Raw genomic sequence first — 24,017 nt, 5'->3', positions numbered from 1 at the left:
AAAATAAAGGTAAAACATTAACGATATTAAAACAAATTATCATTATTGCTAACACTTCCCCCCATTCACATGTGTTAATTTATATCAACCGTTCAGGTTCACCTTCAGATGATACATTTGAATCTTTAAAGCATTTAATCAAAATTCCAATTATTTATTTATCACAAGAAGAAGCAGAAGATTATTTAAAAAACTTTTTAATGTATAAAGAATTATATAATACAATCAAGAAGCAAGGATTAGAGGATAAAATTATTGATAAACAACGGGATGAATTATTTGAAACACTTTCTATAGGGTGTCCAAAGGTGTGTTTAGCACAAACCTGAATACTGCGAATATAAATAAACAAGTTACATATATATAAAGTTTATTTAAATATAATCACCATTGGATTCAATCACGCGTTCGCAGCGATCGATCCAGGCTTGAAAGACACGCTTTAAATCATCATGAGAAAATTGCTCAAATTGCTCTCTTACAAAATTTTCAAGATCATCTGGACTCGCGAATTCGCGTCCTTCAGCTCTCTTTTTTAGCGTGCCGAATAAATAAAAGTCAGAGGGTGCAATATCAGGTGAATAAATTGGGTTTGGAACAACTTTGACATTGTTTTCCACCAAGTAATTCATTACCTTATGACTTTTGTGAACTCTTGAATTATCAAAATGAATTGCAAACTTTTGTTTTTGTTGTTTGGATTTCTCAAACTCATCAGAATTGATAATTTGAGTAAGAACATTGTCAATTAGATACTGAGCATTCATCGTATTAGGTTTTTGAAGAATATCAATTGCGATGATGCCATTCACGCCCCAAAAAACCGACAACATCATCATTGGTGTGTCAATTTTTTTCTTCGGGAATGTTTGCGGATTTTCATCCTTCGGGATCCACATGATTTTGGCTTCTGTTGCATATTGAAAACCAAGACTCGTCCCCTGTTACTAAAAAGCGAAACTTCTTGGATTGATACGCACCCAATATAGAGAGGAGCTCTTTCGAAGATTGGACTCTAGATTTTTTTTGAACTGAATTAAGGTTGTGCGGAACCCAACGTGTATACGCTAGTTTGTAGTTCAAATAATTGTGCAGATAATAACTGACTGTTGTACGTGGTATCTTTGTCATCTCCTCTATCCTTCTGAGTGATGGTCTTGGGTCTTCATCTAGCATTTGAAGAATTGCTTTGATTTTTCTTTGATCCGGCGATTTTTTGTCAATTTTTATGATGGGCGCCTTTTTGTTCATGAAGTGATACATCCTAACATGATACGTTACAGTGGAATAGCTAGGAGCATCCATACCGAAGCATTTTACCAATGTCTCGTAGATTTTTTTACAGTCTTTGCATTTTTTTGCAAGAGCGAGGATGTTTTATTTATGATTCATTAAAAAAATGAAAAAAATCCCGCCAAAATTTCCCGCAAAACCGCCTCTTGTCTCACAATTCATTTTATATCCCGGCATGGCGCCAAAATACAACATACTCATCATATACATATATTCATATTTTTTATTATATATTTATAATCAGCATATATCTCCTTTAATAGTCTCATATAGAGCGCTGTGCTAAACGCACCTTTGGACACCCTATATTTCAAATTTTGATAGAGAATTTTTGCATTCACTCATTTTTCTAGATGATGCAGTGAAATCAAAACTAATAACAAATGAGAAATCATATTTTAATCAGTTATTAACTCAATGTCGACACATTCAGTGTTCATTCTTCATGGCTGTTCAATACTTCAAAGCATTAAGCACAAACATTAAATCAAATCTATCAACACTTTTCATTTTCAGTGGGTTTAGTCGTCAACAGTTGAACGTTATGCTTTATCAAGTGAATTTACCAATGAGCATTAATGAACTTTACACACAATATCAGCAATTAGGTGAACATGGAAAAATAATAGTTGATTTAAATAAAGGAAGTGTTAAATTTGATTAACTTTTTATAATTAATTTTTATTTTTTATTTATAATTAAACATGACAGAAATAGCAAATCTTCTACAGGTTCCATTAAAACAAGGGACAAACAAAAGGGGTGCATATAATAGAACTATGAAAGTTCCAGACGGAATGAAAGAATTAGTTCATATTGTTGCCGGTCTTCAAAAGGATGTTAAACAAATGAGAAACGTTTTAACATTACCAGAAGCTCAAGCATATGCCAAACGTCATGGTCCAAATTGGGAAGCACACGAAGCAGACATTACAGGTCCAAATGGAAAACCTGATGGTATAAATGAAGTTTTCGTTACTGATGGTCAAGGTAATATTAAAGTCATAAATGGTTATAAATTAACTGTATCTGATTATCCTAAACGTAAAGCATATAATGAACGTTATCCTATGCAATTTGATGAAAATGGAAAAGCTATTAAACAATACATTGGAGAAGGTGAACATGGTTCAATTAATTCATACCGTTATAATCCATATTCTTATTTCAATGAAGAATTAAACGCTATTGAAGAGGGACCGGATGGATTACCACGATATGTTAATCAGTTTGATGATCAATATGCAAATTTGAGACCTGAAATTCCAGCTAAGAAATTCTTTAAAGTTGCTTTATTCGATCCAGTGTTCAATGAACAGAAAGAAGCAATGAAAGCAGAATTTAAACCAATTTCAAGTGGCAAGAATTTCTTCATCTTCACTTTCAGAAGCGTTCAAGGAATTGATAAAGAAACCACTTTATTCTCAACAAGGTTATAACTTTGATTTAATTAAAGAAAGTGATAGACGTAAATTAGAAAAATCAGATGGTTTTAAGAATGCATGTAATGAAATGATTAAAGATATTGTAAATGATAAAATAAGACTGGAAGAAACTCAAAGCAATATCAATAACATAATTGGTGCAGTTACAAAGAAAGTATAAGCAAACAATGATGAACCTTGGGATATTACCGTAACAACTAAATAAAACTTTAAATATATTTTTCTTTTTTATTCAATTATAAATGAGAAGACGTTTCACAAGTCAAAAGAACACTAACGCAAAAGCAGAGATTACGGTTGGTTATAACGTAAATGATGATAAATCACGAATTATTCAAAATGTTAAAGTTAATGTTAGCCCTGAATTAACAAAGTCAGCAACTCAACCAAATTTATTAACTCGTGACTTACCAAAGAATGAGGAGGAAAATAAAGAAGATGAAGACCCAATCATTTTATCTGAACCCGGTAAAGAACCCGTTGAAATTCCCACTTATCCAACATACCCCCCACCTCTTTCATCAAACATCGAGAACCCAGGAATCCACGATTACAGTCGCAATGCGCCATATAAAATAGACATTAATTCTGAATTAATGAAAATTTACCGTGATATAATAACTGATAATTATGATTCAATAATAAATTTAATTGACCAATCCGGTTTAATTATTTTACCTTATGAATCATTAATTCACATTATCGCCATTCTTTGTGATGTTCAGGATTCAGACGTGAAGATTCAATTTTTCATAGATGATGAAGTTTCATGCTGCGGAACAGTTGCAAAAATAAATCCTATAAAGGATATTAGCACAATTAAGATATCAAAGAACGGAACAACAACTGAACTTCATTTAACTTATAATGATATTATAATAAAAATAGTTGATGAATATAAATATCACTTGAAAAATTCTTTGTTAAGGCCATTTAATATTCAAGCATTAACATTATTGAATAATAATCCTTTGAATCATAATCAATAATAATTGACCTTTCACCAGTTTCTATCGTTTGTTTTATTTCTTTTTGTTCCCCACTATCTGGATCGGTCATTGTAATTGTTTTTGTTATAGTATCAGCTTTATCTTTAACTTCAATCTTTTTTCCATCAGGATATTTAAACCAAAATTCCAAAAATTCGATATTGTCAATCTGTTCATATTTTAATCTATCAATTACATTTTTAATACCATCTGAAAATCTTATGAAATGGTCATTATATGGGTTTGATTGAACTAAATTTGAATGAAGTGAAATATAACCCGATGATGATATGACATTGACTCATATTTTCTGAAAACACTAAAATTTATAACATGAATGAATTTCTTATCGTTGAATTTATGAATTCTTGAGGTAATCTTATTCTAGTTTTATTTATCACTGGAAAATAACGCTTTACCATATTTTTAATCGTAATAAAAAATGTCATTATCAATATTATTTCGAATAATAACTGTGAATTAAATTTAACAGTTAGTGGAATTTATAATGTTACTCTCGTTTGTGAGTGGTAAATTTAATCCCATTCTTTTAGACCTTCAGATTATATATCATTTATTAAAGATGACTTGAAAAAACATATGATATGTATATAAATAATGTGATAACGAAATGGGAATATTAACATGATTTTAAGTTATTTAAATGAATATTTATCATATGGTATGAAGAAAATTTTAAATCAAAACCTGATAAACTTTTTGAACTTGATGAAATAAATAACCTTATTAAATTTCCGCTGAAAATAAATTTTTGTACTCCTCATCTTCGTTCATTGTTGGGGATATTAAATTTTGAAAAAGATGTTGGGGATGTTTTTGTATTCTGACACTGGTTCCAATTTCATTTTAATCAAATGTGATAAAGTTAATACCCCAATGAGATTTTCACATCAAACATTAGACCCTAACTCTTACCCATCAATACAAAACATTTTATCCATCAACTTAAACATATTTTCTTTATCATATCCGTTTCAATTATCCGGGAATTCATTTATTCTTCATTCAAAAGATTTATCAAATATTAAATTTAGAGTAACCGACCTATTTGATTGTGATTTAGAATTCATGAATGAAATATTATGGCAATTTCAAATAGAAAAAATAGGTGATGAGATAACGGATTAAATATTTATTTTTAAATCATAATAAATGATTAAACAACAGCAACCACAACAACTTAAGGCACAGACCATTACATACGCCATATATGCATATAATTCAAAGACGGCAGAACAAACGCAAATGTTGAAATATGGAGATTTGGAGATAGTATTGAAAAATGACCATTTCGAATTCGTTTGCAAAGGTGGTGCAGTGATATCAAATATAAAAGAAATTTTATTTATGAATTCAAAAATTAAAGGTATAACGGATGATATAACATCAATTCCACCAGAAGAACAAAGATATTACGCATTAAATGCATTTCCTAAAGTTTTGAAGATTGGAAGATTTAATTTAAATGAGGAATTCATAAAAGGTTTCCTAAATGGCATAATGAAGAAAGCAGATAAGGAATATGTGGATGAAAAAGATAAAGAAATTATAGAAAGGGTTGACTGGTACCATGAACGGACATCGAAGATTCTTAAAACTAAAGCTGATACAGGATGGGTTTCAGAATGTTTAGACCTTAAAGCAGATAAAACTTATGTTAACGATGAGTTAGAGAAGAAAGCAAATAAGACTCATACACATACAAGTTTTACAACTGTTGCTATAGAAAGTATTGAAGGAACGGTTGAAGAAACTGGTGGGGATGCATTATATTGTAAACCTCCTAACTTTCCACAAGGTTTAACATCGGATGACGACATAACGACGATGAGAAACATTAGATGTAAAGATGTTTATGTCATGAAGGATGAACATAATATTAAATTCACTGCTCAAGATTTATATGACAAGAAAGCAGACAAAAAGAGCTTCAAACATTAAAGACAGAAATACTTCAAACATTATATCCTATAGGCTCTATTTATACGTCAATGAATTCAACAAATCCAGCAACAGTTCTGGGTTTCGGTACGTGGGAACAAATAGTTGACAGGTTTTTGTATTGTGCAAACTCTTCAAAGGAAACAGGAGGAAGTAAAACGATTTCAGGTGAAAATTTACCTGCACATAGTCACTACATAGATTTAAGTACATCTCAAGCGGGTTGGCATAAGCATAGATATTGGGATTGGTCAGCAATGATAAAAGGTAAAGGATATGATGTTAAAGACAACGTTAAGTTTGCTATAGATTGTTACTGGAGTAACACTGAGGAAGGAGGAAACCATACACATCGCGTTTCAGGATATACACAAACAACGGGACAAAGTAAAGATTACATGCCGCCATTTATGACTGTATTCACATGGTATAGAGTTCAATGAATGTGCTTGACCCAAAGGTCTGGGCTTACCGAATGAACTAAATATATTTTTGTTCAAAGCTTCCACGAGAGAAAAGATTCCTCATTCGCTAAGGATTCCAAAAATGAAAAAATCATTGATTTCGGCTGAGAAAAACAGCAAAACCCTTCTTCCACGGGAACAAAGAAATAAAGAAGAAATAAAGAAGAAATAAAGTAAATTTTTTATTTATTCCCGTGGAAGATAGAGCATTTTTATGACACTTTTTATTCACGACAAACAAGACAAACAAAGAAAATAAGAAAATACGGCGCCGTCGCGGTTCGAACCACAGACCCTAACCCCTCCATAACACCACCTTAGACCACTGTGCTACGTAGCCTGTCGACATAAGATTTTATAAATTGCATATTTGACGTAAATTTATTTCCCAGTTATTCAAAAATAATTAATTATTGAATAACCGAAGGTGCTACCATGTTACCATGTGCTACCAGGTCATTTAACTTCTTTTAAAAATGATGACAACATGACATTTTGACAACAACATAGGAGGAAGGCAAAAATAAATTCAAATCATACTTTATAAAGCTAGACCTTCAGGTCTCGCCGCTTAGCGGCTCATTTACAGGTATTTCATCGTCAGTAAATGAATCCTCATTATCGTTTGGTTCAACCTGTTTATATAATCCTTTCATTTCTTCTTTCAAAACATAACACCATGTTTGTTTACCGTCTATTCTTCTATGTTTCCTATCACATTTATCCTTAATGCTCATTTGAAAGTTTTTGTCTTTCATGTCTGATGGTTTGCAGAATAGAGCATTTTTACACGTCATACCCGCACACAATTCATCATAATGTGTATTTATCCATACATCTAAAGGATTTGATGATAATTCTATTAAATCTTGTTTGGCTTCAGTCATCGGTATGATTCGTACATTAAATGATGAAAGGTCGTAATTGATAAAATACGTCAGTAAATTATCATAAAATTCCTTTGTGCATGAATCCATCAAATTCTTGAAGTAATCAAATTGACCCTTGAATTTACCATTAACCCTTAAAACTACGTATCTTCTGTCTCCAACTTCAATTTTGACAGGGTAGACGTTATTAGTTACGAAAATGAAGTTTGCAACGTTCTGTGCTGTTCTTCTGGGTTGATTCTTTTCATTAATTCTAATCTCATTATCCGTAATAATTGATTTCAAAGCGTTGAAGTTTGCGAGTCTGTCTTCACCAACATTCTTGAGTTCATTAAGTACAAGAAACATTTTATTTTCAACAACTGAGTTGAAATTACCCGTTAGCTCACTTATTTCGGTAATGTTTTTGCATGAATAACCAGCGAGAAGTTCAGAAATAATGTCAGTAAATCTGTTTTTACCTGTTCCCTGAAGTCCTTTCAAAATAATTGCTGTTTCATTCTTGATTCCAGGATGTTGAATCATTGATGCAATCCAGCCGAGAAGGTATTTATACACTTCATCGTTATTATCACAAATGGTTTCTTTAATGAAATTCATAAACATCTCAATTTTTGAGTAATCAGGCTTTTCAAGAATGTTGTATTTATAACCATGAAACGTTGAGAAAACATCGGGGGAATCAGATTTAAAGCAAACACCCTTAACGGTTAATGAGGATAATTGATTTAGTAGTACATCCCATGCTGTTATTGTTTTACCTTCTTCTTTAAATAATTTAATCATTTTGAGTGACTCTTTCATGTTTGATTGAAGAACGAATGATATTTGATTCATTTTATCGTGTATGTTGTAATCTTTTTGAATGAAATATTTATTTCCACAATCTACAAAACGGATTACACGTGATAAATCCTCAATTACTTCAGAACTGTTTTTATACTGATGATTTTCAGCCTTGCGTCTAATATCTGTTATCAAAAACGAGTCATCAAGTTTGATATCAAATGTTATTTTTGGCTTACGTAATAAAGGTAAAACATATTCATCATAATATTCCTTTTGATATAGTTTTAGAATCTTCACCAAAACAAATGGAGAAGTCATTAAATGTGCATATCTATTACGTGCTTTTTCAAAATTACTTTTTGCATTTTCAGTTAAATTGCAGAAGTTATAAACGTTATCGTATGCTTCATTAATTAAATGATTAGGTAACGAATTAATAGCTTGAAACAGTGTGAATAATGTAACTTCTTTTTCTAAATTCATGTTTCCACCGTCATTATGTACTTCAAAATCACAGATGCCATCAACTATGCTCTGGGCAAGTTTATCGTCAATGTTTACATCTTTGTTTTCATTCATGATAGTCTTTATTTCTTCGTTCTTCTGTTCAACTCTTACCTTAATATTCAAATCATTTAATATATCATTCACTGTTCTGGTTAATGTTGAATCATAACTTCCACGAATGAATGAGTATGTATTGATTGGTTCTGTTGCATTCTTGCGAACTCTTGAATCAGCCATAACTACTAAAGAACGCTTTGAATCATCCATTGAAGTCATTATATCAATATCATAATCATTGCAGGAATAACATTTAATCATTCTGTTCGAGGTTGAATAGAAGAAATTAGTGTTGCAATAAATGTGAAGACCTCCTGAAGCGGTTTTAACGATAACATCTTTATCCGAAAGTTTTGATAAAATGTCTTTTCTAACTGTTTCTTTAAGTTCATCATTGTATGATTTATTGATATCAACATCTATAATCGTTAAATTTGAAATTTTATTTACTAATAAAGCCATACCAGTTTTCCTTCCTCTTCCTCCATCGTGTTTGAGGTAGTTATGTAAATCAATCTTGTTTTCACCAATTCTTTCGTTGAGGGTTTTAGTTTCTGCCACAACTAATTCCTCAGCTAATGAATCAATGATATTTTCATCAGAAACGATATAGTTGTTGCTGTTGTTTGTTGCTGTCATTTATATAGGAATAAAAAAATAAAAACAATTTTAAAACTAACTTTATTTTTGGACTGCATCATATTTCCTATGTTGTTGTCAAAATGTCATGTTGTCACATTTTTTCATAGAAGTTAAATGACCTGGTAGCACATGGTAACATGGTAGCACCTTCGGTTATTCAAAAATAAGTCATAACTACCTTCCTCCTATGTTGTTGTCAAAATGTCATGTTGTCAAAATGTCATGTTGTCATCATTTTTAAAAGAAGTTAAATGACCTGGTAGCACATGGTAACATGGTAGCACCTTCGGTTATTCAAAAATAAGTCATAACTACCTTCCTCCTATGTTGTTGTCAAAATGTCATGTTGTCTCAAACTTTAGAACGGCATAATTTAAATTTTTATTTTTATCATAAATGAATACCCCACAAGCTCAAAATTTACCACGAATCATAACAAGGGAGGAAATGATAAAAATGATGCAAGAACATGTTAAAAATAACAAACCACTAAAATTGAGAAAATGTGGTTATGCAGTAATGATGGAAAGAGAGATGTTGTCGAAGAGGAATAAAAATTAAATTTGGATAGAGTTTAAAAATTCATCTTTATTAAATTCATCTCTTCCAATCAATTTATTTATTCTATTAAATTCTTTTATTTTTGCTTCACTCAGTTTAATGATTGAACGATAAGTTTCTAATTTTTCGATTATTTCTTTATCATTTTCAACCCCACCACATTGCAACTTCTTTTTGTAATAGCATATTTTTGATTTAATTCTGTTTAGTTTCTTTTTATATTCATTGTCTGGACTCTTGACTGCTTTGTTGTCACTCATTTTCTTACGAAATAAAAAAATTAAATATTATTTAAATATAATGGAGTAATAAAATAAATCGGAATTTCTATTAATTTATTGTCAACTTCAACTAATGCATTGCCGTTAATATATCTAACAAATTCAGCTATTGTGTCAAATCTTCGTCTTCTTTTTGTCATTGATTTATCAGTTTTTCCATAATCGAGATGAATTAAAACTTTATTTCCTTGTTTAAAATTCATGAGCCCCGAATTAATTTGTTCACGTTTAACATCATTTAACTTTTCCATTTGTTTTCTAATATATTCCCATTCTTTTGAAATATCATTTTTCATTTCCACCGGTTTCATGTTTATAGTTCTATGCCATGTATTATTGTAATAATATACTAACTGCTGTATGATGGAGTCATGTTTTCCATCCCAGTATATCTGACCGTTAACCCCTAACGCATCTCTAAGAGTTCTCATTACCACATCAACTATTTTATTATGAAACGTATATGGAGAGGATGAAAAGTAAAAATTAATTTGTGGGAAATAATGAGCCATAGCTGCCTGAAATCCTTTATCACCATCACCCCTTATATTATCTACTCTTTCATGATCTAGTAAGTATTGTATAGCTCTTCTTGTTTCCTGTTCTGTTTTCCCTTTCACCGGAATGCAATATAAATATCTGGTGTTAATGTTAATGGCAAATAAATAAGTAACGTTTCCTTTTGAATATTCCAGATGATCAATTTCGTATGAATATGGATATAGTGCAAATGAAGGGCGACTAAATTTTCCTTTAACGGTTGAATTTTTGGGTCAATTGGTTTATTTAATATCTTGAAATCCTTTTTAAAATCTTTTTGCTTCTTAAATGTTTGAAATGGATATAATAAAGTGAATGATGAGGATTAACTGAAGGAGGAGGTACTACTGTCGTTGGAGGTTTTGGTGTTGTAAGTGGTTTAATTTTATCTGCTTTGATTTTGGATGATGAAGTTTTGGATTTCATTCCTCCTTTCATTAATTCTGGATGTATTCTATTCATTTGTTTTAAATATGTTGTATATAAAGGTTTGATATACTTTCCCGCTTCGAGTTTATGTTGAAGGATGAATTCCAAAAGTTGATCTTCATTTAAAAGTCGGGCTGAATATGGTTTAACTAATGAATCATAAATTAAAGCTTGTGCATCATTTATGGTCTGAAGGACCTGGGCGTTTTGCACCTTTTGTTTTTGTTCCTTTGGCTTTTGCGGCTCGGGATTATATAATTTATATAATTCATCAATATCTTCTTCTGTTAATACTTTATTTTTGAAATCTTTCAACTGTTTAAGCTGTGATTTAGTTTTTCCCTTTGTATATTCATTATTTTTAATTTTGTCTTTAATTTTAGAAATTATTTTATCATGATATTTCAAAATTTCATTTTTATAATACGAATAATAATAATAATCCATATCATCACCCGTTATATTTTTATTATATTTTTGGAGATATGCTTTTAAATCATAATAATCAAGAAAATTTTGATTAAATACTAAATCATCAATTAAAATTTTTAAATCTGTGTTATCCATTTATATAAAAATAAAATAAATGTTTTAAGGGTGCCCACCTCTTTGAATCATAGTACAAAACCATTATTAACGGTTCCTTTTGTCTCTTCTGTGGCATTTCATTAAATAAACGGCATACAACATCCATTTTCACAACATACAGCCTTAGTGTGTGCTCCTGTTAATGCAGTCTTACCAATTGTTAAGCGAGTCATCGACCCGTTTTTTAAGTTGTAAATTAATATTCTGACCATCAAATATCACTTTATCATTTATTATATCCAAATATTTTTTAGGTGTTAATTGTTTATTTTGTCGTAAACTAACACCTTTCATTTTTTGTGCAATCTTTTTAAAATCACCCATCAATTGAACCGTTGAATGAAGTATAACACTTAGGGCATAAAGCAACCATGTTATCACCTTGTTTCTCAATTGCTAAACCCAATAACTTCTTCTCATGTGCTTTTTCTTCAGCTTTATTCTTTAATTTAGGTTTAAATTTCTCATCAAAACAGAAGAAATCAAAAGGTGCGAATTTGTAAATGTTTTTATCATAAAATTGTTTATCGGTACAATTGCTTGAAATGCTTGAGTGTTAGGAAGACTTGGATCGCCAGCATTGCCCAATAAGATGAATCAGTATCACCTTCAATGAAATGAAAACGATTAACATCCATGCATTTATACATAAAATCATAAATGAAAACCAAATACCAGTATTTAGCATTATCTAAAGTGAAGAATGCCTCTTGTAAACATGTATCACATCTATAAAATCTATCTTTAAGCATCACTTGATACGTATCTTCACCTATTTCTCTTATGTTTTTAAACTTATTTGACATACATGCAACGCGTGCCTTCTGTGCATTCATTATTTTAGTCTTTGCGTAATTTTGTGTATTCATTGCATCGTAACCATATGATCCATTAAGTGAAATCTTGCAAAATAAACTTTTTCCTTTATTTCCTTCTAATTCAGCCTTTTGTCTTTCGTTCATAAATTCGTTCGCAAATTCATTAAAACAAGTGTTTTTAGTAAATGTTAAAATTGATTGAATGTCATCAATGATAAAATGAAATCTGTCTATTAGATACCAAAGATAATAAGAAGAAAATGGTTGATATTGGTTGTGTGTTGATGCTAACTGAGTTAATTTTCTCTGTTTCTGGTCAACTGGTAGATTGTTTGATTTCATGTAATTATACATAAAACTGCCAATTGTTTTTTCATCTGTGATAATATCTAAGTTTCTTATTATCGGTAAAAAGTTTATGTAATCATTAATGTATTTTTCATCAATGTGACCCTTTACTTCAGCCACGAATAAAGTATTTTTCTTTCTAATTATTCCCAGTGCTTTTGCTTTCTTTGTTGCTGTATCACAAATGATAACACCATTCAATCTTCCCGGCATATACATTTTATGGTCAGTATATTGAATGAAATCATGAGGATTAGATGAAAATGATGAAGGATATAATGAATTAAAGTCAACACCAACGAAATGAGTCATAATGTTGGTGTGTCCTCATTTGATACAGTTTTAGTTTCTGGATTATATGAAAGTTTATTAATGTGCGTGATTCCTTTAAGATTAACACGATGTTGAACATTTGATAGACCACCAGTAATTCCATTACGGAGAATGTGATAAGCTTCAACTGAATCTAAAGTCATTGGTAAATTATTTTTTAATGTATAATTTCTTAAATTGATTCTTAAACGTTGAACATCTTCATCTTTATTTGATTTTACGACATTGCAATAACAACACATTAACTGACAATTTTCTTTGGTATGTGGTTTTTCATTATCGATTCTATCCAATGTTGGTTTATTTGCATATGTAAACGCTTTACCACACATTTTGCATTTAGATGAAAGGATTAAATCGTGATAGTATTGAAAATCATCCATTGAAACATTATTTTTAGTATCTCTTTCTGCTTTTTCATCTTGTTTCTTATATGATTCAATTTTATATTTCCAATACTTTTTCGTTAATTCAAAACTTGATTCCACATTTTCTTCTTCTGGATATTTTTCGTTAGGATTAAAGTCTTTATATGCTAAAGCGTAACGAATCATTGATGCATTCGATGATAAAGAAAGATTATGAAGCATGTCAATTTTATAAACAAATGTTTCTTCAATAATTTTATCAATTGGGTCAATCATAATTTCAACATCTTTATTGCAATAATGAATAAAATATTCTAATCTATTCTTAAAATTTTTAGCATCATTGAGATATATTTGATAATCACTATCTGATATAGTTTCTTGAGTTAATGCTGAATAAAATGAATCTTGAGTGAATGGTTCCTCTTTATATAATTCTTCTTCGTAATTTTCCCATGTGATGAATTGATAAGGGAAAAAGGATTTAACACGTGATTTATTGTTTCCGAAATCTTGAGTGAATTGGTCTAATGTCCCACCCGCTATATAATTTCTGATGTCAATAAATCTCAATTCATATGGAACGTTTGTTTTCTTTACAATGATTTGCTTAAATTGTGAAGATGAACCCAGCATTGATTTTATTTTCCATTTTGCAGTGTTTAAATCACGAAGAATTAAATTTAAATCAAACTTTCCCGAATTAAAACCTATGATATTCACTTTATTGAATTCCTCATCTAGAAGTTCTTTAAATGCTTCCTTTGTTTTTCATTTAATGTTTGTGACTTCATTAATTCTTCATATTGTTCAATATTTGATTTAGCAACTAATGAACAGGTTGAAAATAAAAACTCAATCCAATCAGAGATGAACGAATCACTTGAAGTTAAGCAAAAATTCCTCGTAAATGTTTTATCACGGTCTACGACCTCGCCGCTTTGCGGCTTTATTTTGACAGTTGATGATACCATGAATGGTTTTAAGTAAGCGTTCAAAGTTGCACATTCAGAAAGTTGAAGTTCTTCTTTAGTCTCTAATGTTTCGAAGTCAAAAGTAATATAATATCTTGTTGGTTTATAATATTCCTGCAAATTATGTGCTAATAGCCATTGATATATCTTCTGTTTCGTGATATGTGGTGCATATGGTTGTTGTGTGTTTTGCAATTGAACGTCTTGAATTAATCTTCCATTATTTTCTTTACATTTCTCACAATGTTTTAAAAATCTTCTTTGGTTTTTCCTTTCTGGATCATCACGGATAGAATATACTTCTTCTTTGCAAAAGGGGCAAACTTTATAGCCGGTGAGTGCTTCAACGTCTGTTATTCTGTCAGCGTGAAGTTTTCCACATGGACTCTGTGTTAATAAAATATTTACTGTTTCAAATTCTGGATCTATCATTATTGATTCCACTAATGGAAAGTCTACCTTGTTAATGTCTACGTCTTCTGGTTGAGGGTCACAATAATAAAAATCAATATTAACGTTTAACATTCTTGCTAACCTCTCACTTTCTGATGAAATGTCAAACCCTTCATATGCATCTATTGCTTCATTTAAATAGCTTCTACGAGTTTTAGGATTAACACCATCAGGAATGTTATAGAAGCGTTTAAATAACCTTCTACCTTCTGCTTTAATTTGATTATCATTCATTTTAGCTGTTCCATTTTTGTTCATTTATGTAAGAATAAAAATTAAAAAAATAAATAAAAATAAAGTTTATTTTTTTTAAAGTCCAGGGCTAAAGTCCATAAAATGAATTAAGAACACATAAATTTTTATCATCTGCGACGTGACGAATACATTTTAATTTACTCAAGAATGCGTACCCTGATACATTAAATCTAATTCCTGTCTTATTTAATTTCACAACTTTGAAAAGGAATGTATGAATAGCTATAAAATGATGAGATGATGTTTTATGGGTTGCTTCCATTTTTTCTGAAATAAATGAATAAATATAATGCTTATAAGTTTTCATATCTTTTATGTTCTTAATAACGAATGGTATAGACCTTTCCACTTCGTCTTCCTTCGGTGCTGTTCTTTCATATGAAACATTATTGGTATCTTCAATAATGAAACCACAATCACACAAAATTTTATAGGTTCCAATGGTTTCTTTTGATATTTTATCTAATAATCAAAAACTTTATCAACACCTGTGCATTTATTTAAATAATAATTTGTGTAAATATCATGATCTTCTTTCTTAATCGTATTTGTTGCATATGTTACATTTTTCAATGCTTTTTTGAATTTTTCAGAATCAAGAGGAGGTGAAAGTAATATACAGGGGTATTCTTCATTATCAATAAATTGTAACTTATGTTTACGAATAAATTTAGTACCTTCTTCTGAAAGTGTTTCGTTTATTTCACCATCTAATAAATTTTGTGTTGATTCTGAGACATAATTTTTATATCTTTCTTCATGAGATTTCTGTACTTCTGATTCTGAAGCTGGGATATTCATTAAACCCTCTACTTCATTCTCATTATATTTTTCAACTTCTCTTAATTCCTTAATTTTTTCATCTATTTCATCTCTTATTTTTTCCAGTCTTTCAATTTCATCATATTCATCATCTTTAATTCGTTCTTCATAATATTCAGGGAAAACATCAGGTTCTTTAGGTTTTTCTTCTTCAGATGTAGGATATAAGAAATTTATAACATCATCTTTATTCATTTTTCCATCATAATCTAAATCATTTAAAAACTCTGCGAATTTTTTACAATTTCTTAAATAATATTTATCAACTTCATAACCCGCCTCCTCTAATATATCCATTTATTTCCTCATTTGTGAATCCTAATTTTTAACGTTGTTAGTTTTGACGCTCATTTTCTTACGAATTAAAAAATAAATTATTTTAAAAATGTAAGACATGAATTTTTAAAGTTTATTTTCATTCATGAAAATAATTATTTCTAATTTCTTTTACTCTCTCATACATACTAGATTTAAAGAATTCAGAACTTTTACCATAATCTCCTAAATGTTTTCTTATCCCTAACGTGTGCCAGTTATTATATGAAACTGTATAAACTTTATCTTTATCTTTGCATCTTTCATCACTTCCAATATATTTATATCTCAGTTTTGATTTAGCATTTTCATATTCATTAACGTTTAATAATTCACAGTCTTCCTTTTTAAATAAATGTTTTATGTATTCAGGATTTAATACTCTACGTTTATATGCTCCTAACTTAGTTCTAAAGGTTTTTCTACAAAATTTAGGAATTCCATCCTCTTTAATGTCATCAATGATTTCCATTTCATTATTTTCAATTTCTTCTTCTCGTTTATGAGGTCTTTGATTATGACTCCATTGATTCCATGAAATTAAATATTCTTTATCATTATATTTATACCTCATTAGCTTATTTTGGCTTTCATATTCATTTAATAATTCACAATCTTCATTTTTAAATTGAAGTTTAACCCATTCAGGATTTAAACAATGTTTAATTAATCGCGGAATATCTGACATCATCTATATATAGCTTCTTTTATAAAAGATAAAAAAATAAATTATTTTAAAATTAATGTTAATTTTTTAATGTGTTTATAAATAAATATATTTTAATGCATCGTCTATATATAGATGTAACAAAAAAAGTCACAAAACCCGCACTCATATACTACTAAGGTGAATAGAAGGCAAAGTTTGTGAAAATTAGTTTATGAGACAATTTAGGATTGATAATTCTTAAGAAAAAGGAAAAAATAGGTGCACTTTACCAATAACCGATCCTCTCAATTTTAGCAAATTTAGAAAGTACTTAAATGCTTAAATAACATACTTATCTGAACCTCCTCTTAACCTTTAAAATACCGCATATATGAATAAGTTTATTTTAAAGCTTATAATAATAAGGTCTTTTTCAACTTAAAAGAGCAACAGAATATTAATATCAAGCAAAGGTCAAAAAATCAATGCGTACAATTCCTATATTTTCAGCCGATTCAAAACTTATTTCGGCACAAAATCACAATTATAATCGATTAAGTCTCATTCATGCCAGGCAAAATACATAAATCCCCACGAGCTGCATCACTCTCTTTTAAAAATTCTATTCTAGATGTTCCTTCGATAAGTCCATGTTGTGTTTTGGTTTTCAACCACACTGGACGATTTGCTATCTCTAGTATCAAAAACTGCATTCTTTTTGTTGAAAAACAAACCGAATTTTTATCTCTGATAAGAACATCAAATATTGAAGCACAATTAGAGGCAAACCAAAATATACCGCATCTTATTACTTCATTTCTATTCATGGTTAAATAACCCTGTTATAAAAGAATAAACAAACAATAATAAATAAAAGAAAAAGAAGGTTGACAAGTATCGAATGGACAACTTGTCAAGGAAAATCTTATATAAGTCCCAAAAATATCAAATTCAAACATTGAACCAGAAATAGAACCCCAGCTATCATTCATGAAGTTAATTCTGATTCTATTATAAAAGGATGGCTGACGATATTCAAATAAAACGCGTTGATTTGGAAAGTTAAGATTTTTATATGATGTAATTAATTCATATGTTTTTCCATTGTTTGATCCAACAACATCAAAAGCAGTGACATATGGATTATGGATAAAATGCATAACTAATCCGGAATAATTAAATATTCCTTTAAATCGAATTTCGACATGAGGATCTTCATATGGGGAATAGTAACCTGTTGTGTTAATTTCATCAAATGCATTCTCTATTTGCCTTTCAGGATCGGTATTATTCTCATTTCCCGGAGTTCCATCAATTTGGAAATAATTGTTAGAATTTAAAGACTGTGATCTGAGAACGGTCCTTAAAAATCCATCTCCGTTTAAAGTTGGACAAGTTAATGATGTTTCTTGGACATCGAATTTCGGCTTGGAAATTAATTTATGACACTTTTCAGGATGTCATAAGTGAAAAATACATTCACGAGACTTCCCAACAATAAAAATACCTTACTATTAATATTCTTCATCGAATTAAAATATTTATTCATAGATAGCTTTTTATCTTTTTTTGTGATGCAAATGATGAATTCTGATGATAGTATTCTATATTGAAATTGTCATTTTTATGACTAAGTAATTATTGTTTTGAGTTTGATATAAATAATTCAATATTGAAGATTGCGGCATATTATATAGAATCAATCAATCTTCTTTCATCATTTTTCGAAAGAGTTATTTCCAATCTAGACGATATTCCAAATTTCACTTTCATCTTGGATATTGAAATTTCATGAGTTTTGAAAGACATCAATGACATTGAGATATTAGAATAAATCTTATATATGAATAGAATTACAATGAAATTTACGAATACAAAGTTTGATTCGTATCGTTAATTTTGAACTTTGCCAAAAAAGGTTTATTTATAGTAAACGGTCATTTGTACATTAAAACCAATTGGAAGGGACACTCGATAGCATAAAAGAATAAATGCATCAAATTTGAATGAGTTTTCAAATTAATCATTTTTATGACTCCTAGCAAGAAGAACTACAGATTCACAGCTCATAACAGAAAAAATGTAGATAATAAAAAACAACATACCGTTCTTAATACCATGGCAATAAATGAGAACACATTGACTGATAAAATTGATGATGTCGCCTTAATTAATACCGCATTTGAAAAATCATTGATATCTCTTTTGTTCTCATTACCGTATGACAAATATTCATGGAGTACGGATGTTAGAGAACTATATTATTCTCAACTAATCATCCTCAAAGAATTATATGTTACACATATCAAAAAAATTAGGATTTTTCCATCAAATACTTATGAAACTTTCGAGACAACTGAACCACAAGATCTTTCACTATCAAAACTTAATGATTTTATGACATATTCATTTAAATTTTTTGCACTTGGCGATTCATGGTCCCTTATGAATGCAGACTCCTTATTTATATTCATCAATACTGTTGAAAGATTTGAAAAACGCTCGAAATCAACAACAAGCAAAATTTTTAATGCATTTTCCTCTGAACTGTCCACAGTTGGCACTTATTTAACTAGTTGGAAACGGTCTATTAATCATAAAATCCATTCTTTTATAAAAAAGAAGGCAGTCGAATCCAGAAATGCAATTCTTCGATCACCATATTATGTTGATTTAAATAAGAATGACTAACTTTTTTTTTGTTTTGCAGGTCTCACTTATCATTTTCTATCATTCTCTCAAATTGCTGGTTAAGATTTTAATTGCTATGGCTATTCGCGTATGTATTTGATACTTTATTTGGTGATAAACTTCTTTAAATATCATCTCTATTTATTGAATAATTTATCAATTGCAACAAACTCATAAAATCGCTCAAAAGTTCGTTTGAAATCAAAAGTAATGAATCATTAGATACCAAAAAAATATAAAAAAATTTATAATAAATTGGTTAAATATGAATTAAATTCATGCAAAAATGTTCTTAAGGTCATTAAGAACTGAAGCTGTGAGCGGCTGTGCCTTTGAAAGGATCTTTACATCAACTTTCTGAGCACCGAATTTCACGTGAATGAGAACCTTGAATGGTGTTGAAACTAACAAACCCATGAAAATCTCTTCTTGACCAATTCTTTGAACAGTCTTGACGTGTGCCAAATTGTTCAATGCGGCGGAGATATCATCCAATGTCATTCCATCCTTCTTCTGGAGAGAAAGGACTAATTCACTGCCTCCTGACTTCCAAGCAGCTCCAAACTCGTTCGTTGTTGCTGTCTGAGGGACAATGAATGTCAACAAATTCGCTGGCAAATTGACATTAACTGTCTTTCCATTGTAAACGATATTTGCTGTGAACTTGAACTGTGGGAATCCCTTCATCTGCTTGGGGAAAGAGAACGATGTCAACAAAGTAACAGCGTTTTGTTGAGGGATGCAATTGATATTTGCTGGATGAGAAACAACATCTTTGTTCAAAACATCCGGTCCATCAATTGAAATCTTGCATTCTCCAATTGGATAATCAGTTGCATTCATTACAGCAACTAAGATCTTTCCTTGTCCGCAAATTGCGATAACTTTGATTGTATCATCAGCGAAAACAGGAGCAGGAGAGAAACCTTGTGCAAAGAATTCAGCAATCTCTTGTGGTTGTGGTTGTTGTAACTCATTTATTGCTTCTTCAACATTCTGCTTTTGTTCATCAGTCAACTCATTATTTGTAATTTGTTGTTGCTGTTGTTGAGGTTGTTCTGGAGCTGGTTGCTTTGGTTTCTTAGCAACTGGTTTAGCACCTTTGAAGATAGAAGCAGCGAGTTTTTCTTTCTTCTCTTGGTCGCTGTTTTGTGCTTTCTTTCCTGCAACAGAAAGTTTTGCGAACATCGAAACTTTCTTTGGTGCATCAGGAGTATTATACATTCCATCAGCATTGTAACTTGGTGTTGCTTCTTCTTGTGTTTGTTCAGTGACTAATCCATCTTGTCCCCAAACAGCAGCAACGCCAACAGTGTTCAATGCTGAATAATCATCAACTTGTGATTCATCTTGCTGAGAATTCTGTTGAACATTGACTCCATCAGCGGAATAAATATTTCCTGGAGTTGATGAAGCGTAAGGAGTGTAAATAAGTGTTGGTTTGTTTGTGACAATGATATCTGTATCTCTGTCGTCCAAAGGAATATATTGAGCACCGCCTTTTGCAATGGATTCATTGACTAAGTCATCGAGGAATGATAATTGTGGATCTTCCTCTTGATCCATTGCCAAAACAATACTCAATGATTCCTTGAAATTCAACAAAGAGAAAGCTTCGTAACAGATCTCTTGAACAATAATTGAACTACTTTGTTTGTAGTTCTCGAATACGTCTAATACTTCTTGAGGAACATCTTCAATCTTTGGAAGTAATTTAAGGATAGCGTTCAAAACCCATTCTCTTGGTTTGTCGTATCCATCTGCCAAATCACATAATAACAAAATAATGAAGGATAAATCGTATTCATCAGATAATTCGGCATAATTTCCTATGACATGAGAAATGACAGTTACAAATACATCAGATAATTTGCGAGAGGATTGTGCGACATCCAAATAAAGATTGACAATGGATCTCCTCATTTCTTCATCGCATTCTTCATCGATGATTCTCATGACTTGGAATGCAACATCAGGATTAACTAAGTCTCCGCCCAAAGAAAACAGTTGCTCCATTGTTTTCGCAAACCATAATGGAGATGGAGAATATTTGGAAGCGATATCGGTGATTTTTTCGGATAAATCACGTCTGATGACTTCGTTCTTCGTTCTCTGGAAGAATTTCAACATGTTGACAACAATGATTTGGGCATTGTCTTGTGAGGCCATGTTGTGGAGGAGATTCAATGTAATGAGACGAATTGATGGGTCAGGATGCTCAAGGCAATCGATGATTGTAGACTGGAATTCAGTGGCGAAGTCAGGAATGCTCGATAATACTGATAAACCGATGTATTTGTAGTTTTGTTCTCTTGATCCCATAAATAAGGAAATTGCACCGCGGAGTTGAGGAATCTCTGTAAGATCGAGAGCTATTGCTGTTTTTACGGCTTCGTAGAGGACAGCGGCTGTTGCTGGAGACTCACAAGTGCCGGCTTGTAATGCGGAGGTAACAATGGCTTCAACGGCTTCGTTGATGCCTGGCTCTGTAACGGCGATTGTTTGAATGAGTCTGAAGATGTTGATGAGAACGAATGGAGCTCCAATTCGTTGATGAACGTATTCGACTTTGGAATTTCCGGCCAAAATTAACTGGGCGACTCTTGTAAAGTCTGGTAACATATCGCAGATCTGACGAATGTTGAGCTTGTTGATAAGAAGGCTTCTAAATGTGATAATGATTGCGTTGACAATTGAAAGATCTGGATCTGAGCAAAGACGACAGAGATCTGGGAAGAAATCAATAACGCACATAGGATCCTTCCTGATAAAGGATACAACGCACATAATCGCCTTTTGACGAATAATTGGGACTGTGTGGTTCAAGCACTGAGCAATAAATCCGATAACTGGTTGAATGAGCTCAGGAGTAACAAGTTGAGCAATTGCGGTTAAGGCTAAAGCCATAGATGTTGGATGACCTGAAGAAAGATCTCTCTGAGTAGAGTTAACAATAAGAACAATAAGATCGGATTTGGAATCAAAGAGTGCAGAGCATGCCAAATAGCCAAGTGCCTTTGTCATCATTTGTGAATCTTGAGTGAGATTTACTGCATGAATTTGGCCGAAACTTGTGTTATAGCCAAGTAAGGTAAGTTGGACTAAAGAAATTACATTTTCATAAAGCTCTGATATAGACAGCTTTGATTTTGATAATGTTTTTCTTACATCTTGCATCCATTTCGTTACAATTAATTCTTCGGATTCACGACTCTTGCAATCACCAATCGATAAGCAGATGTCATGAAAATTCTTCGAAAGTTTGATCTTTTGGACTTCTTTACTAAACATTTAGAAATAAATTTGTTTTATTGTTTGACATCTCACCTGTAAACTACACAAATTTTGATTGGAAAAGAAGGATCGTAGATAAAAAAATCTTCACTGAGTAACATACATCATATCAAACTCAATTTTTGATAAACAGCCGATAGGCATAATTTGTTTCCCGGATCAAGAATCGATATTTGAGAGTCATCAGGAATAACACAGACTGATGAATTGTTAGCTAGCCTTTTTACATATTATTGATCTTGGAAAAACAAAAAATAATGTTATGAAATCCAAAATTCAATAAATACAATATGATTCGGAACTAATTATAGCTATCCTTGCAGATGGTCTATAAGAGTACTTCACAAAAGTGGCTTAAATATTAAAATTAGTTTATGAGATTTCACGTGGTATTTATGTATACACAGGTGATTGCTGCTGATAATGCAACTTTGAGAAGAATCTTTTGTGATTATTCTTAAAGTTGCATCAAAGACAGCCACTTATAGACAATGGTTGTCTTTGTGTGCAACAATCCCTTGCATTGACAAAAATAACAAGTAATTGTTACTGATAAGGCAGCTTCGTGAAGCACTTATAAAACGTATCTCCATCATAAGAAGCACAAAATAAAGACCTATTCTTGCCCAAACTAGATCGATAAAATATATAACTAATAAGTGGATGTATGCACTCAATATAATAATACCTAAACTATGCTCTGATCAGTGGTATATATTCAAATCAAGAATAAAACGATTCCTGCCTAAAACCGATGTGTAATTTTTTTTGTACGTTATAAAAAAATTGGTATACAACCAAGAAAGTTCTTCATTATTTTTAACCTTAATATGGATGTTCTATCAGTAATTGATTCGCACCATTGGAGAAATTCATTATCTAATGATTTTCGACCTGATGATCTGTGTTTAAATATTGAAAATGAGTACTTGACTTGGCTGAAAAATTACAATTGACTCGTTATTATTGAGTATGGTCATAGTGCTTGGTTGATTAAATTAAGTGTGTTTATAGTACTTTTTTAAAGAATTAATATTTTATAGTATAAAATTAAGTAATATATGATTAAATATTCATTGTATAATGAAAGTCATTATGAAGCTAAGTTGAAAGTCACAGAAATTCGAAATAAGTATGTCTTCGAATATCCGTGTGAAAACAACAATGATTGTACAGACTACGTAATCACATTTTCACCAGGTGTATACAAATTTGAGTTGTATGGTGCATCTGGTGGAAGTTCAACTGGTCATGTATCAT

General features: G+C 30.9%; 4 protein-coding genes and 5 pseudogenes across 9 annotated transcripts, besides 2 other annotated features; 3 read left to right on the top strand and 6 right to left on the bottom strand.

The window, feature by feature from the left end:
* Positions 1 to 292: 292 nt before the first annotated feature.
* Positions 293 to 16,121: a mobile genetic element.
* Positions 295 to 1,599: a mobile genetic element.
* On the bottom strand, positions 375 to 1,503 carry TVAGG3_0589890 (annotated as a pseudogene). Its single transcript has one exon. A coding segment is annotated over exon 1 (1,129 nt).
* TVAGG3_0589870 lies at positions 1,998 to 2,898 on the top strand (annotated as a pseudogene). The gene has a single exon. A coding segment is annotated over exon 1 (901 nt).
* TVAGG3_0589860 (uncharacterized protein) lies at positions 2,981 to 3,675 on the top strand (the record flags this gene model as incomplete). The annotated part of the gene is made up of 1 exon (XM_001329525.2): positions 2,981 to 3,675. A coding segment is annotated over one exon (695 nt), but the record flags the coding sequence as incomplete, so codon positions are not given.
* On the top strand, positions 4,901 to 6,016 carry TVAGG3_0589850 (annotated as a pseudogene). The gene has a single exon. A coding segment is annotated over exon 1 (1,116 nt).
* Positions 6,711 to 7,568, bottom strand: TVAGG3_0589840 (uncharacterized protein; the record flags this gene model as incomplete). Its single annotated transcript, XM_051239456.1, has 1 exon — positions 6,711 to 7,568. The coding sequence occupies one exon, from the start codon at positions 7,566 to 7,568 to the stop codon at positions 6,711 to 6,713; it is 858 nt and encodes a 285-aa protein (XP_051097280.1).
* Positions 10,338 to 10,858, bottom strand: TVAGG3_0589830 (annotated as a pseudogene). Its single transcript has one exon. A coding segment is annotated over exon 1 (521 nt).
* On the bottom strand, positions 11,969 to 13,580 carry TVAGG3_0589820 (annotated as a pseudogene). Its single transcript has one exon. A coding segment is annotated over exon 1 (1,612 nt).
* On the bottom strand, positions 14,045 to 14,989 carry TVAGG3_0589810 (uncharacterized protein; the record flags this gene model as incomplete). The annotated part of the gene is made up of 1 exon (XM_051239455.1): positions 14,045 to 14,989. The coding sequence occupies one exon, from the start codon at positions 14,987 to 14,989 to the stop codon at positions 14,045 to 14,047; it is 945 nt and encodes a 314-aa protein (XP_051097279.1).
* A 3,113-nt stretch (positions 16,122 to 19,234) lies between the features above and the next one.
* On the bottom strand, positions 19,235 to 22,765 carry TVAGG3_0589790 (intracellular protein transport; the record flags this gene model as incomplete). Its single annotated transcript, XM_051239454.1, has 1 exon — positions 19,740 to 20,783. One exon carries the CDS (start codon positions 20,781 to 20,783, stop codon positions 19,740 to 19,742), a length of 1,044 nt encoding a protein of 347 aa, XP_051097278.1.
* Between the last annotated feature and the right edge of the window lie 1,252 nt (positions 22,766 to 24,017).

The sequence above is a fragment of the Trichomonas vaginalis genome, chromosome II (assembly GCF_026262505.1).
Source record: "Trichomonas vaginalis G3 chromosome II, whole genome shotgun sequence".
Lineage (NCBI taxonomy): Eukaryota > Parabasalia > Trichomonadida > Trichomonadidae > Trichomonas > Trichomonas vaginalis.
The sequence above is the reverse complement of the archived record's forward strand: the minus strand, read 5'-3'. Positions and strand labels throughout refer to the sequence as shown.